The sequence below is a fragment of the Hakea prostrata genome, chromosome 8 (genome assembly GCF_041222555.1).
Source record: "Hakea prostrata isolate BN-2017 chromosome 8, UWA_Hpros_2, whole genome shotgun sequence".
Taxonomy (NCBI): Eukaryota; Viridiplantae; Streptophyta; class Magnoliopsida; order Proteales; family Proteaceae; genus Hakea; species Hakea prostrata.
In genome coordinates this window covers 4,247,969-4,264,019 of record NC_142607.1, presented here as the reverse complement: position 1 = coordinate 4,264,019, position 16,051 = coordinate 4,247,969, and the positions used below count along the sequence as shown (strand labels likewise).

The window sequence follows — 16,051 nt, the reverse complement described above, 5'->3', positions numbered from 1 at the left end:
TAACACTCATTGCTACCACAATTGATTCAATTCACAATGACCAACACTTATTAGTAAAGACATAGGATTTGATTCTCTCTAACAGTATACGTAATAATCTCCCCCAAAAAAACAAAATAATAATCATCAATCCATGTTGCCTAAGTCGCATGACCTTTGCATTGGAAAATGTAGTGAACAATCAAGACAGGTGAGGCAATAATTAGCATGCGCTTGTGATTACTTAAGCAGACCTAATGATGTATACTAAATTACAATGAAAGCAATTTATAAGTTACAATTTTAGAATAGCTATTATATAGAAGAAGAAAAAAAAATCCATTTTTAATATAAACAAAAAAGAAAATATCATACTCCTACCAAAAAAAAAAGCAAAACGACAAATAAGTTCAATTCTTTTTTTGGGTGAACGATCAAATAAGTTTATACATCCTAATAAATAATTGCACCCCATTTATCAATCTCTTCTTTGCTATTTTATCGTCTAACACCTATTAAGGAAAAACGAAAAAAATTGTCATGAGAGAGGCTGCCAACCACTTCACTGAAACCATGCCTAAAACATAATGAAAACCTGGAAGCATGCTTTCATTGCTTCCCGAGAGTATTCTGAAGAACTTTTAGGGTTACTAGCCACTGTTCCGTCTAAATCTAAGGTAGTCAAATTGATTTAATTTTGATAATTTTGACGGCTCAAGATCGAAGAATAAAGCTTCATAAGTTAAAACATGCATGACAGGAAACCGAACATACAGAAGAATTCAATAAAGATATTGTTAAAGAGCATAAAACCATCCAGCTATTATGATCTGAGGAATTAGATAAGTCGGAAGAAAACCATCGAGGAAGCTTGATTACATCCCTACTATCAAGACCTCATTTGACACAGACATTTCTCTGTAATTTTCTTTATCCTTATTAGCAATCTCTCAGTTTTCAATTTCAGCGTTTGATTCTGCATTCTTAATGAAATTTTGTATCCTATGGTTCAACATTTTCTCTGCCATCCGAGAATATCTTCTCCAGTTCCTATAGATGTGCATTCATTTTTCATTTTTCAGACATTTCCTTCCGGATCTTCTTGTGATTCTGATGTTTCAGTTCCAGTTGATCCTTCTAGGATAATTCAACCTTATAAAAGGACAGAGTAATTGAAAGTACAATGGTTTTCCAAATGCCTAAATAAATAAATAAAGTTGCATTATTGAAGATAGCACACTGTATTAGACCGTTCTGCAAACCCAAACTAGGGAATTTTTCTTTTCCATAATCGATATTGGAGCACTGTAAAACGCCAGCCTTAATTTCAAACACCAGAATAGAGATTTTGGATTTATGCATAAATTTAATTAAGCGGAGCAGGAAGAAAAATACTACCTGGTGAAGAGCCAAATGAGATGAGCAGCTTTGCATAGTGCTAAATCCAAGGGTTGATGTTTCAGGTGCAGCTAGTAGGCAAACGATTACAAACTTCATTTACGTCGCATGGCATAACAGATTTCTGTAGCGACCCCATAAGTCACAACAAAGGCTTGTTGAATTGAATGGCTAGAACAACATGAACAATATAGACAGTTAACAGGTTTCTCAATTAAACATAAGTACAAAACTGTTTCATGATGTACAACAGAACCAAAAACATGTATATGTAACACCTACGGGTCTTGGAAGAGGAGGGACACCTGAAAAAAGTGCACGGTGATCAAAAGAGGAAAACAGGATGCAACTTTATGATCACACTCTTGTATTTGCTAGTGCAGTAATCCAAATGAATAAGAATCAGAATCACCAGGTAGAAACCGGAAGAAACACGCATACAATCAGTGAACTTCTGTCGCTCTCTCTTTGCAAAGCATATGCCATTCCTGAAGAACGGCCGCTTGAAGTGCACGATGCTCAGCTTCCTCAGCTGTCAACTTTGATAGGGTTGAAGGCCCTTTCTGTTTACCATCTTCTTCACCATTTTCTTTCTTTTCCTTGTTCTTTATCTCATCAGTATCCTCATCTTCTTCCTCTGCTTCTGCTTCTGCTTCTTCATCAGATTTTGGATGTTTTGGTGGTGGTTGAGCAGCCTTGAGCAACATTATTTGTTCCATTGAAATCCTTAGCTTCTCAGCAGCGGCCAACTTCACTTCGTCTTCCGGCATATATTCCACACCCCCATCTGTAATATCATCTAACCAACCCTGTATATCGGATCCGATCTCCTTTATGATTGATGCATCAGAGGCTCGTACCACAAATTTGCACATCATTGTTGTTGTCTCATCTCCCAAATCCACATTTCTGCTCACTTCGCTAGCACCAAATATCATCATACCCAAGAAGCCACCAAACCACGTCTTGGCAGCAAAACACAGCTGTTCCAACGTAACTCCGGAATTAGTGAGATTGGTACCAACTACTCAAGAGAAAGGTCAAATGGACTAAATCTAGAGTGGAAATCAACTCTTTGTATGGTGTTAAAAAAGTAAAAATTTTGCCTTGGAGAGGGAATAGAAGAATCGCAAGAACATATTCCCCATAAGGATAGACTTAAAGAGAATCTCACTAGAAGTTTGTGGTATTGACTGATAAAAGAATGATATTAAAGCGATTTCATATAAATAAGCATCAGAAAGGGAAAGGCCAAATATAAATAGAGAACAGTTGAACTTACTTGAAACCCGGCCACTGTTCGAAGTACATGTGAACAAACTCTATGAAAAGGCTTAGAGGAAAGGGATTTTAGTCCACTAAGAAAAGGAGAAGCGCCATATTGCTGTGCCGCAGTGGCCTTGAAACCGCTTCCTTCATAAGTATATGCACCAGAGTACTCAAGTATAGCCGGTAAACTAGGCCAGAAGCGGAAATATTCAACGGGTGATATTTTATGTGGCAGAAGGAGATCAGTTAGTGGGATCACGTACGGCTGACACCTCAAGACTACAGGCTCTCCAAGTTCTGGTTTTAAACTCTTCTTCTGCCTCATGATCTGTGCGTCTTCTTCTGCATAATTTCCATCTCCATACTCTCCTGCGCCACTACTTCCATAGAAAGGGTAGTACAAAACTTGAACCCAAAAGGCACCTCTCTCAAAGTGGGAAACTCCCACAGTCACACTGCAAGGCACCGGATCCTAGTAACAAATACCAAGTAAATAGACCTTAAATTCTCATCATAAAAGTGGAAGAAAGACAACCAAGTTAAGGGAAGAAATAGTCAACAGGGGAAGAAAGTGCAGGTACAGGTGATAATGAATATGGTAAGGTCCTGCATATTAAAGATTCCATGGACATTTAGGAAAAACCATCTGAAGAACTACCAGCGCCAAAGGGTGATCATGTAGACCAATCAACAGCTTTTATTTAGTATTAGCCATTTCAGGGATAAAAAATGCAAGATGTCCAAGGGCATAAGCAGGGAAGATGATGAGAGTTGGCTAAGAAATATCCATTAAATAAAAAATAAAAATAAAAAGTTTGTTATGTGTAAGGGTGAAGAGACATTTTCTATGTGCAAGTACAAAAAGCATTGGGTACTAGAAATGAAAAATCTCTAAACCAAATCAGAGAAGCAAGAACTCCATAAAAATTGACGACGTTTGAGGTGTTAATTGTATTTGGAGAAGTTAGTGCTGACAAGCTTTTCATGTGAGGAATAGAGTTACAATATTGCAGGAATGGCATAAGATCTAAGTACCTAAAGTATAAAGATGAAAGCAGCTATCATTCTCCTAATATATATGATAGGATAACATCTAAAGAGTTCCACAAGGAGAAACAGAAAAGCCCACATAGAATTATAATTTAATGCATATTCAAGGTGAGACACATTGTGCACATGTAGAAAAATCTCTCTAATTAAGTCTTGAAAATAGAACCTGAGAAACAAGATTACGCAACTGCCGCACTGCTTGAGGAGATCCATCCATAAAATATACTGCACCAGATAGCCCAACTCGGATATCAACTCTATTAAGTTCTATGTCCGTCAAATTTAAAACCTGCCACATGTTTGCAGATTATTAAGTTGTATTGTTGTAGTTTTTCCCCACACGTAATTGAGAGCACACAAAGGGAAGGCAGACCACAACATGAACCACCTTCAATGAAAGTGTTTAACATCATCATCCTACAAATATTCAATCTAACACCATACTCCACTGGACAGCAGTAAAATATCATACATAATAATTATAACATCAACTGTAAGTATTGAGCAACAATGTCACTCCTTAATATGTTAGTCAAAAAGGCAGACATTTCAAAATTTGGCACCAGTTTACAAGGTTCAGCTCAAATTGCTCTGGAAAACATAGTAGGCTGCTAGCTGAAATGATGCGTGTACAAGTCAAAAAGGTGCATGAGAGAGCTTGTGTTTGAGCATCTGCCAGGCGGCATAGAGTGAGGGATAGGGAGCTTCAATATGTACCTTCTTTTAGCACCAAAACAAATCCAAGACCATAACTATGACCAGATCAAGTTACCCTCTTTTCCTCAGATGACTCTGGAATGAAAACTCAAGAACCCCAAGCCCCAATGTAGTGTTCTGCAGATGTGAAGCATAGGCTTCTGAAAGGACATAGAGTTTCTACAGTTTTCATTTGCTCCATAGAGTACACAATTTATAGGTAGGAGTCGGACCAGGATCATTAAGACATCGAGAAGGACAGTTCGCATAGATTTTTTTTCACAGACAATAGTTTTACCTTTCAAGCAGCAAAATACAATGGCAAACCACAAAGTCAGTCTTATTCCAACTTAGTGGGCTCTACATGGATCCAAATAAAACAATGGTAAAGAAATTGAGTTTTAAACATAGAAAATGGAAGATAGATTAGAAAAGAGAGACAAACATAGAGAGGAGAGAGTCACAATCTAGCATGTTAGGAGAATCTAGCCAAATAGGAGAATGCTACATGAATCCTTGCCCTCCAGTAGGCTCTATCTGAGGTCAGACTTAGTACAAGACTCTAGATTATACATCTCCTTCCTCATTACATCTTCTATGGCCATTTAAGGCTTGCCCCCTAGCTCTTTAGCTTGCTCCTTCAATTGGAATCATCTCACCCCTGAGGCATACTCAGGAATTCGTTGAATATGACCATACCACCTTAAACTACTCTCTCAAAGCTCATCATTAATCAGGGTAATTCCCAAGTTCGCTCAACTACGACAATTTTGTATTTTATCCCTCCTTGTTACACTCATCCATCTTAACATCCTCATTTCAGCTAACATATAACTTATTGATATGACACTCAACAATCCAACAATCTGCCCCATACATAATAGTCGACTCAGACAATAGTTCAATAAAATTCCCTTCAAGCATTAAACAAATTCGTTGGTCAGACAGCACTCCACCATACTTCATTCGTCCCACTTCATATAGAGAATGTGCAGCTGAAATCCCCAAAGGTCATGATTATGAAAACTGAATTCTGAAACTCATCAAGAGACTAGAAAGTAGAATGTTACTAACAATTTTGTTTCCCAAAAAATTAAGAGTTCACTAAATCTTCCTAAGTCGTCCACTTACTAAAGCTAAACCCTAACGATGGTGGTGGAAAATAAGCCTCTTCAGTGTTTAGAGAAAAGAAATCTAAGGTTTGGCTTATATAATAGAATGTCCAACCATTTGCAAATCCTCATAATCCCATCGGAGGTGGAACTCAAGGACAGCTAGTGCAAGACATTTCGCATTAGATGTATGAACTGCCTACATGGCTCCAGTATGCCTATGCAAAGAAGGCCCATAGAGGACTGGCTAAAAATAAGGGAATCCAACTTCCATACATATTTTAGTGCTCCAAATGTAGGCCAGAAGGTGAAATATCTAAATAGGAGCCGGAGAAAAGTTCATTTCCAGATTATTCTTTTTTTGTTATAATTTCAGCTCCTGCATAGCTTCATAAACAATTGGTATTTTCACATGAAACAAACCTGGTTTACACTTTTCACTAACATAGCAATATAAAGTACAAAAGCCAATTAAATTCAAGATACTCAGCATATCCAACACAAATATTCTCATTTATGCATTACCTAGACAGTATTGAAAATATCCGATGACAAAATAATAAAGTCATAGCTCAAATTCATGAAATAATCCAGATTCCAATTCAGTTAAACAGAGACCTAACCTTTAGATGCAGGGTGATCCTTCCATCGGTTGAATCAGTTAAATGATAAGCCTCAATGTAGCAAGGATCACTGCTTCCTGTCAATGTATATCCACTTGGAGGTACCTTCATGGAAGTAGAGTCAACACCTTTTGTTAGAAGAAGAGTTAATTCACTAGGATCGGGTCTCCAAAGCTCTTGTATGGCCTTGTGGACCAGGCCTTCCAATTTCCTATCTTGAGCCGCAGATGCTTCATAAAACTGAACAGTGAGTTTGTGGTGGCTGAACGGGTAATCTCCTCGGCTTTCACTTACCCCAGCCCACCTAGAAATGACATGTGACGGTGTAGAAGTGATTAAATGAAAAGGCATACCAAGCCTCTAGAACAGTTGAGCTTTAAAAGCAGAAGCTAATGATACCAAGACTTCTAATCTCTGGTAAGCAATAAAATTAGTACCAACAAGACTTTAAAAAAAAAGAGGAGAGTTTTTTACATGTCACCCACTATAGTGGGGGGGGGGGGACTCTAGGTTCCCCACTATAGTGGCTTAAATTACATGTCACCCCCTTGCTAAATTACAAGTAACCCACAGTTAGGTTTCTTTTTTAATCAAGATTCTGTTATGTGAGAAGGAAAATGACCCTAATGCCCTTTAGGCAGTTAAATTACCTAATTACCCCCATTTAATACCCTCCCATATCCAACCTTCTCCCTTCACCCTTCACCCATCTTCTACCTACACCTTGCCGGAAATCTCTCTCTCTACCACTTTCTCATTCGGGGATCACTGGTCGGTATTACTACGACATAAAATCCAACTTCTCCTGTGAAGGGTTTTTAGTTTCTGATGATTTCGGATTATAATTATATATGAGTCCAATTCAATGAAGTGCAATTGTTTTTTCATTCAAACAGAGCTCCATGCTTCCTCACCAAGCTAGGTCAGAATAAAAGAGTTTCTCCTTGCTCCTGCAAATCGACTCCCATGACCATTTTTAATTGAAGGTACAAACTCTTATCTCACTCTGCCGGTGGCCCTTACAACTGAAACCCTAGCCTGCGACTCTCGATTTTGCAAATACTAAGTGCTTATTTCAGCTGCTTTTTGTTTCCCCTCTCCCTCTACTTACCGATATTGCAAACCTCAAGCCCCTATCCTGATTTTTTACGATCTCTTTGAGTCAACTCTTACTGTTTTAACGTTGCATGTGACACCACATATCTCATAAACTTAGCTGATTTGGTAATCGGAGAATAAGTGGCCGTCAGATTATATAGAACATTTTCAACCTCACCAATCAAGGGTCATTTGCTGAATCTAGAAATCACCTTCAGCTCACCTTCTTCTTTAACTGAAACTTCCCATCTCTCACTACTGAAAACCCCATTTTTCATACCAGAAAACCTCCTCTCTTCTTACTCAGAACTCCTCTGACCTCCAAACCCACGAAAGAATAAACCACTTCAAATGACCTAATAAAGCTACTCAGTTCTCCAAATCCGCTTTCTTCCACAAATGCCCAGTTGGAATTGAAAATCACCATGGTTTTCGAATATAATCTGTCACTAACCACCTTCATAACATCCAATTTAAGCCTGGAGCTAAAACACTGCTACATCCACAGAATTCAAGACTTTGGCATCATAATTAGAGAGTGAAGAAATGTCGATTTGGCAGTGAGCCTTTTTTTTCTTCTGATGGGTAGGTCTTCGAGCACCTAGAGAGCGAGTTGGGACACTGATTCCAACGAGTCGTCCACAACTGGGGTATTGACTCAGAACCTGGGTTGGTTCTGCTTCCAAAGGGTTTCTTAAGAAAATGGAGAGAGAGAGAGAGAGAGAGAGAGAGAGAGAGAGAGAGAGAGAGAGAGATTTCCGGCAAGGGTGTGATGGCTTCTGGTGAGGTGTAGGTAGAAGATGGGTGAAGGGATTTAGGTATGGGAGGGTATTAAATGGGGTAATTGGGTAATTTAGTATTAAATGGGGGTAATTAGGTAATTGAACTGCCCAAAGGGTATTAGGTCATTTCACTTCTCACTTACATAATCTTGATAAAACAAAACCTAATTGTGGGTAACTTGTAATATTGCAAGTGGGTGACAAGTAATTTTAGCCATAATAGTGGGGAACCCAAAGTTTCACCCCCATTATAGTGGGTGACATGCAAAAAACTCATAAATAAATAAAGAGATTTCAACAACAAGATGGCAATAGCCTAGGCACCAACAGGATCTATGGACGCCAAGGCAATGCCTAGAGAACTATGAATACTGGTGAAATGGCATGCTTGTAACTTATGAAACCTTAAACTCATCTTAAAGCACAAAATGGTTTCCCAAAGCAGGCGAAATCATACAGAGTTGGGCAATACAATAAAAATGTATAGTTCACCACATTCAGTAGCTCAAGACACATATTTGTTTGGCATAACTTTTCATTGACATTGTCTCCTAGATGAAGTCATAACTTGATCACCAGACTATCCAATTATGATGCTATTATACTACTAGTAGACAAAAATTTGCTTGGCACAAATATTTAAATAGGTAGCACACAAAAGCTTGAGCCAAGCCTTCTTTTGATTGTAAGAATAGAAAATGCATTGCATGTTATCATGCAAGTATTAAAAAATTAATCACATAATAAACCAGTTCCAAAATCTAAACTAAGGCTCTCTTTGGCATAATTTATATTTATGACCTATTTATGGATAATCAATTATGATAATAAGTTATGAGTGATAAACAATTTTCGTTTGGTTACCATTAGACATAATATTGTTATATAACAAGAAATAGGTTTGGAACCATTAGATAATAATATATAATGAATCATCAGTTTGGTTTTGGTTGTTTTTTATTTACCTTGTAAAATATATATCTGATTTACTTTTGGTTTTGACTCACTTTTATTGGTTTGGCTTGGCTTTAATATCCTAATATCCTTAGAATATTGTTAAAATAGAGATGAGGGCAATTAGGAGTTTTTTTTTTTTTTTTTTTTTTTTGAGGGGGGGGGGGGGGGTGTGTGTGTGTGTGTGTGTGTAAGTAAATAGCAATGTGGAGGTTAGAGAGCAAGGAAAATGAGATTTTGTTTTAATTTTTTACAATTTCACCTTTTTACCCTTACTTAAATAGCAATTCTGCACATGTTCATTAATGGTACCCTCATAAACAAAAATTAACAGTTTATGGTGATAAATCATAAACAGCCCTTAATCTATTTATGAATTTTTATGTATAAATTGATTTATTTTAATGAGAAACAAGGGTCATAAATTATACCAAATGCACCTATTTATGTTCATAGGTCAAATAATCATAAATTTAAACTATGCCAAAGAGAGCCTAAGTTAATCACATAATAACAAGTTTTAAACTAAAGAAAATCAAAAGATTTGGAATTGGCTCCTCTATCCATAAACAGCCTCCCATCAAGAAAATTCTCCTAATAAGACTTCACAGTAAATATGCAGAAAATGACTAAGCAAAAGTTTTTTTGTTTTGTCCCATCAAAATAAGCAACTGAAATATGTTAATGAAGTTTGTATTGAACACTTACCTGCTTTCAGGATGACTCGTAGCATATTTGATTCTCTGCAACAGAAGACGGGACTGATGCTTGTTCACTGAATCAGCAAGACCATTAGTTTTGAATTCCTCCAGTTCTTTAGTCAAAAGCTGCCCTGCCCTAGGATGACGTGACCCTAAACGTTGAGCACATAAAAGAACTGCCTGCACATCCTGAAGCCTATTGGAAGTAGTTGCAGATGAATCTATGTTGAACAAGACTTTGTGGATGTTTGAAACAATAATGTTCAATGGATCATCAGGGTCATCAGCCAGGAGTGGATCCAGACCTTCCACATCAATGTGCTCTGCAACAGCCCAAATAAGGCGCGCACATATCCTAGGTGTGTTCACCTGACAAGGGAACAAAGACATGTAAGTAGCATAATGAAAGATAAGATAATCAATATGAACCAATTATTTAACCAAAAGATGAATTGAAAAAAAAAAAAAAAAAAAAAAAAGGAAGAAGAAGAAGAAGAAGAAGAGAAGCAAGACACCTTAAGACAAGAAAGATTCACAAAATTAGACAGAAATTGTATCCCCCAACCCTTTAAAAAAAGGTAATGACTTTTCATATTTTCAGGCTGTCAAGGAAAAGAAGGTGATTTAATCTTTCAGAAAATTTAGAAAGTAGCTTTTCTTCCAATTAGACAGACATGATGAAAATGTAAAATTTTCCTTTTCCCTTTGTTTTCATTTCATTCCATATTCTTAAAACCCACCATAAAGAACACTGCCTTAAAGAAGTCATTCACCATTCACCCACCATAAGAAAAATAAAAATGTTAAGACATTTCCTACTATCCATTTAAAAATCATCCACCAGAAGAACAGTAAGAATGCAAAATTATCCTTTGCGCAAGTTTACAAAGATTAACAAACTTAAGGCCAATACAAATAATATGTCTTGTCTATTATGGGAGTACAGTGGTGGAAATGTAGTAAAATCAATTGATTTGGCCTAATCTCATATCCAACTTGAAATGCCATCACACTCTGTTCACAAATTGGAGTCAATGGAAACCAAAACAAACTTCTGAAAATATTCACGACAAACAATAAAAAAGGTAATATTCATTTATTTAATGCTTCAAAGGACGAGCTTACAAACCTCATGCAGATCTTTAACCAGTTCACGTTGCAAATTTTGTAATCTAGTCTCATTGAGAATCTGATCCTGAGAAGCCCCATCTTTAACCGTTTTAACACCTCCTCTGGTATCATAAATATGGCATAATCTGACTAGTAACTTCAAATAGCAGTCTATGGCATAAGTCCGCCCCTCGCAGTCCCATTTAACGCAGGGTCTACAAACTTCCACTACCTCCAAAGCTGGCTCCGTCCAGTTTAATGCACCATAACCAGTACCATAAGCCAAAGCTCCAATGACTCTGCTCTCGGTACCTGAATTTTTTTGCTCAGGCAATGGAAGAGACAACTGAAAACAACTTTCCACTAGTGAAGCAACTAGCTCCTCTCGAAATAAACTTTTACTAGTCACACTGTTAAGATCATCTTTTATCCTCACTTCCTCGAAAAGTGAGGCAATATCAGTACCAGCAAGGGGTTTCTGTCCTCTTCTGACACTTTCCTTGGCAAAGAGATCAACGCAAAGAGCTGTACGACATATACAAGCAAGAGCATGCATACGATCTGATTCTGCCCTTAAATTTCTGACCATAAGAAGCAATCTCTTGAACAATGAAACCTGCAAGCATATGAAGTGTGATATCTAATCATACTTATATCTAAATCATCAACCATGAGCAGTAACTATGACAAGCATCAACAACTGTCTAGTGCTTCTGACTGAGAAAGCTTTGAAGTCCAGAAGATAGACTCCCGAAACCTGGCAGAAAGCATTTTTGTGTTTATATTCTTTTTTACTCTTGGCAGGTGAGAGTAAGAAAAGTTGAACAGAGAACAGAAACTTTTAAAATGAGGTTGTAAGAAAATTAGTGGTTCCACAACAAAACTGAGCCAACAAAAGTTATGGAAGTACATGCTCTAATTAATATTGAGCTTCACATTCATACATACAGATATTCACAGTGGATTAAGTGTCTTAACACCACTTCATATCAGACCATAAATTTGATTCACCCAACTCTCCCAAAGAAAACAGCATATGGAGCTGACAATTAAGTTTCAACCTCTTCTTCCCTTCATTAGCATGACCTCAGAAAATTTTCCAAAACAGTGATGGATCACCTTCGAACTTAATGTTCCAAAACAATAGGGATCAACCACTTCTGAAGTAAGCAAATGAAAGTCTAAGAGTGAAAAAAATAGGTGATGTTTTGGCCTTCATCCCTATGGTGTAGTGAGACTAAACTCTGATAGATCTTCCCTGAGTAACTTGGGAACATCAGATTGGAGAACCGTTCTGGGTGTTAATTCATGCACCGTAAAAAAAATGAGATTCTATAAGGGCAGAAGTATCTCTCTTTTGAGATGGATTGGACAAGCATCAAGAGAAGGTTTGGACAATATAATGTTCGCCAGTACTTGACAGCTGCTGTATCCTGGAAAATTCTGACATAGGAAGCCTTGGATTTTCTCTTATGTTCTTAGGTACGTGAAGTTTCCTGCTTCACAGGCGTACAGCACCTTTAGATGGAAGCAAACAACAACTAATGGCATGAATGCATAGATATTTTGTCTAGACAAGGGTTTACCAGGTCAAGATGGATTACAGGATCTGAAGAATTGTCTTATTGATGCCAGTTGTAAATTCAACAACATATGCAGCAATGTAAGTCCATTATCCAGATAAGCTGGTCAGTAGTATGCTATTACTATGCAACACTCATATGAACATATTACGATGTTTGAGGAAGGAAAAGAACCAAATAGAGTTGAGAAGGACGCAATATCAAACACAACTCTCTTTTTTTTTGGATGAATGAATAATTATATTAAAAGAACGGAAAACAAGAGAACAAGGTCTTTAAGAGGAAGACCGAAAAGAAGAGCTAAGATCCTAGGAGACAACAATGAATCTGTTCACTGGGGTATCATCAAAAAAGGGATGGAGAGAAGCTAACAGTCTAGAAGAAACATCAAAATAGATGGCATTCCAAATCATGTCTGTAGAGCGAGATTTGGATGTCCATCTCCAAAGATTGCACTCCCACCAAAGGTGATGAATAGAGGTGCAATAACCTAGCTTACCAATCCGATAAAAAATGGAAGAGCCTGAAAAGTTTCTCACAATCCAAAACCAGTCACAAGTAAACCCAAAGGAAAGCCTCAAACGGGACCAAATGGAAGCTAGGGTTCTTCTCCAAATTGATCTAGAGAAAGGGCAAGAGAAGAAAATGTGCTCAAGATTCTCCAAATCATTCCAACATAAGATGCAGTTGGGGTTAACTGGGATATGGCGACTAATAAGGAAGGATTGGGTGGGAAGGGCATGGTTGCGAGCTCTCCAAAGGTTAAGGAAATAAAGAGAGATGAAGCCTTTGACCAGACCAAGGGTACCCAAGGGGTTTAGGATTATGGGCGCAAAGGAGATTCCAGGCCGAGTGTGTGGAGAAGGTTTTGGTGGGTGATGGGAGCCAAATAGTGAGGTCAATAAGTGGAGCTAGCAAGAGGGGGGAGAGAATCTCAAACTTGTGTGAGAAGGGGTTGGGGAGTAGGGTTCCAAGAACCATTTGAGACGAAAGCTGACAAGATGGTGTCTTTGGGGATACGGGAGTCATAAACATTTCGGGGGCCAAGTGGGTATAGAGAATGCACATCGGATGCCATGGGTCAAGCCAAAGGAGACGATGGTAGAAATAGCAAAGAGAGCAAGGGGACACAGTAAGATGATTTTCCTCCAAACCCACGAAGGTTTGGAGGGTATATGAGTAGTCCAAAAGGAATTTGTTTGGAGAAAGTAAGAATGGACCCAATTAATCCAAATGGAGTCATGCTTTGAGGCGATTTTCTAGATGAATTTAAGAAGGCAGGCTAGGTTAACATCAAATTAATTGATGACATGCATCAAATAACTAAGAATGTATGGGCAGTACAACAAACAGGATGATGTTTCCTGAAGGCACTCAATTGCTGAACTTCAGGCAGATGAATAAATGAATCCATCCGAAGGGAACCAATAACAACTAAATGAGATAATGAAGACTGGAATGTGTTCAAAGGCAATATTACTTTGTGTTCATGTGCATAGACCAAGGTCCCTTCCCCGCCCCCTCTTTTTCTGGTGTGTGTATGTGTGTGTATTGGGGCTGGTTAATTAGTCACCTGCAAGAATAAGCTTTAAGCTTTGGTGTAACTGTGCATATTAGTTTGAACACTAGGAGGATACATCAGTTTCTTTCATGAATTTGCAATGATCAGCGTAGAAGTTCCCAAGTTGCGGAACATGCAACGGAACTGACTCGCGGATAATGATTTAATGCCCATACCTCAACCAGGGCATGTAAACAAACAATTAACCAATGTGACCAGAAGGGACAGGTGGCCGTGTAAAACTCTCTCTCTTTTCGGGAATGAACCCGATAGAGCAAACACCAAACAGTGTACAGAAAGAGAGAGGAGAGAGAGGGAAGGTACTCGAACCTGCATGTGGAGATCCAAGAGATGTAGATTTGTAACGACAGCTCTGACTATGCTTTCTCTAGCAGAAGAGAACTCCTGTCTATCCCAAAGAGTGAGAATTCCAATAATCGATTGAGAAGCCCATTCTGGTTTACCTCCAGGGACATCAGCTAGATACAACATTTGAATCCCCACCTCAAATATTAAAGCAGGATCCAAAGATGATAAGAACGGAACCAAATGCGAAACCACATCCGAAACACCTACAAGCTTCTGTGCGTTGCCCAAGTTCATCATATCTGTATCAGTACTGCTGTTCCCAGAAGACTTGGAAAGCTTCCGGATGACCTCAACTGAATCGGAAGCCACGGCCTTTACTGCGTAAACAAGTGGATATACAGTAACCCTGAAACTCTCAATCGGCAAAACCAAAGACCTAGCCATCAAGGCATTCCTGCTCTTCCAAACAAAATCAATCATCCAAGAAACCCAATTGGACCGAATAGCAAGAGAATTCTCGCTATCGATGAGTTTATCCCCAGCCAACCGGCTGATCCTCTTGGAATTGAACTCCTGAAACAGCCTTCCGACTGACTCAAATGCAACTTTCGACACTGCATCAGATCGATCAAGCATGTTTTGGCCAATCCTCGTCCACCAATTTGAGACCCTATCGAGCAAATTCACGTTATTCTCGCACAGAGTAACCAGATCATCCCGCGCTAGAATGCATCCAAGCGTTTCAGTAATTGAATGCCTTAGATTATCACTTTGAGAATCGAAGCAATTAGAGATTTCCTTATTGCAATCTACGATAAGCTTGCCAAGACGATAGGAAGGTATAGCAGCAAGGATAGAAACAGCCGCAGCAGTGACATCAGGGTCTGGGAAGTCGAGGTCGTTGCGGACACCGGTGCAAACAGTATCCCATAGATCCGCTGTGAGTCGAGTCGAACGGATGAGATCGAAAGCGAGCTTCTTGCAGACAGCGGATGCCGGAGAGGCAACTATTTCTTCGCAAGCGGATTTTGCAATAACGGAAATGTCTCTGCCGGCGGCTGACTGTTGAAGAGCTTGCAGAAGAGCACCAGACTGGCGAATAGCATCATTGGAGCGCAGATCAGCCTGGATCTGAGCAAAGAGGATATCCATTTTCGAGATATCTAGGGCTAGGGGTGTACTACTGACAGTTGCAGATACCCGGTGTGCCCAATTCGGATTGAACCATAGATTATGAACCTCCAGCGCTGGTGCTGGCTGTGTTTGCTGGTGTTGGATGGAGGTCACAAGACGAAGTTGAGGATCAACGCCATTGTTCACGTTCTGAGGTTTGAGGTTTCTCTTGCTTCTCTCATTTTCTCTCTCTGCCTCTCTGGAACTGGTCGGTGACGGAGAAAGACCGTGATTCCGAGAGAACCAGTATTTCTCCTACTGGGTTGAGCCTTCAAGAGGTTTTTCGAACTCGGGTGAGTCAATCATACTCTAGATTCGTGGCCAGGTTTCGGAGAAACTTCAAGGGTGAATCTGTCATTTCCCTCGAAAGCCCGTTCAGTTGGAGTCCAGAATCTAGATCACCTCAGTCAAGGGAAAAAAATCATCTGCTGTATACCATAGTGTATTTGTGACAGCTGTATCAACCGAACTACCGAAGTCTATTTATGCTTGTATTCTTATCACTTTATAATTAATAAACATAGTTTCTAGATCAGCTTTTCTCTTTCGCTTTCGTAATTCTTGATCCTGTTTCTTGTTTTCCTTGGTTCTTCGTGTCTGAGTTTCAATGGTGTCTGCTACTTCTCGTCTTTGCTCCAGTGTCTCTCTGGCTT

General features: G+C 38.8%; 2 protein-coding genes across 3 annotated transcripts; both read right to left on the bottom strand.

Annotated features, from left to right (window-relative positions):
• Positions 1–875: 875 nt before the first annotated feature.
• Positions 876–15,797, bottom strand: LOC149006387 (protein TPLATE-like). 2 transcript variants are annotated; one of them, XR_016174988.1, is made up of 8 exons: positions 14,247–15,797; positions 10,792–11,388; positions 9,670–10,031; positions 6,128–6,431; positions 3,863–3,985; positions 2,660–3,118; positions 1,683–2,360; positions 877–1,548 (listed from the first exon to the last, which is right to left on the bottom strand). XR_016174988.1 is itself a non-coding variant. In XM_089164963.1 (7 exons), the coding sequence occupies exons 1-7, from the start codon at positions 15,375–15,377 to the stop codon at positions 1,821–1,823; spliced, it is 3,516 nt and encodes a 1,171-aa protein (XP_089021089.1). In that variant the 5' UTR covers positions 15,378–15,797; the 3' UTR covers positions 876–1,820. The 2 variants fall into 2 exon arrangements, 1 of the variants encoding a protein (XP_089021089.1); XM_089164963.1 differs by having other exon boundaries at positions 876–2,360.
• LOC149006388 (plant/protein (DUF1995)) lies at positions 6,703–8,256 on the bottom strand. Its single transcript, XM_089165330.1, is given in 4 exon segments — positions 6,703–7,514; positions 7,517–7,718; positions 7,836–7,901; positions 8,251–8,256. Coding segments are annotated over 4 exon segments (492 nt in total). The 3' UTR covers positions 6,703–7,296.
• Positions 15,798–16,051: the final 254 nt, after the last annotated feature.

Excerpts from the sequence above, each read along its gene's own strand:
- LOC149006387 (XM_089164963.1), bottom strand. The coding sequence starts at position 15,377 with ATGGATATCCTCTTTGCTCAGATCCAGGCTGATCTGCGCTCCAATGAT. Across the intron at positions 10,032-10,791 it reads TGGTTAAAGATCTGCATGAG|GTGAACACACCTAGGATATG; the intron begins GTTTGTAAGCTC and ends TTCCCTTGTCAG. Across the intron at positions 2,361-2,659 it reads GAACAGTGGCCGGGTTTCAA|CTGTGTTTTGCTGCCAAGAC; the intron begins GTAAGTTCAACT and ends ACGTTGGAACAG.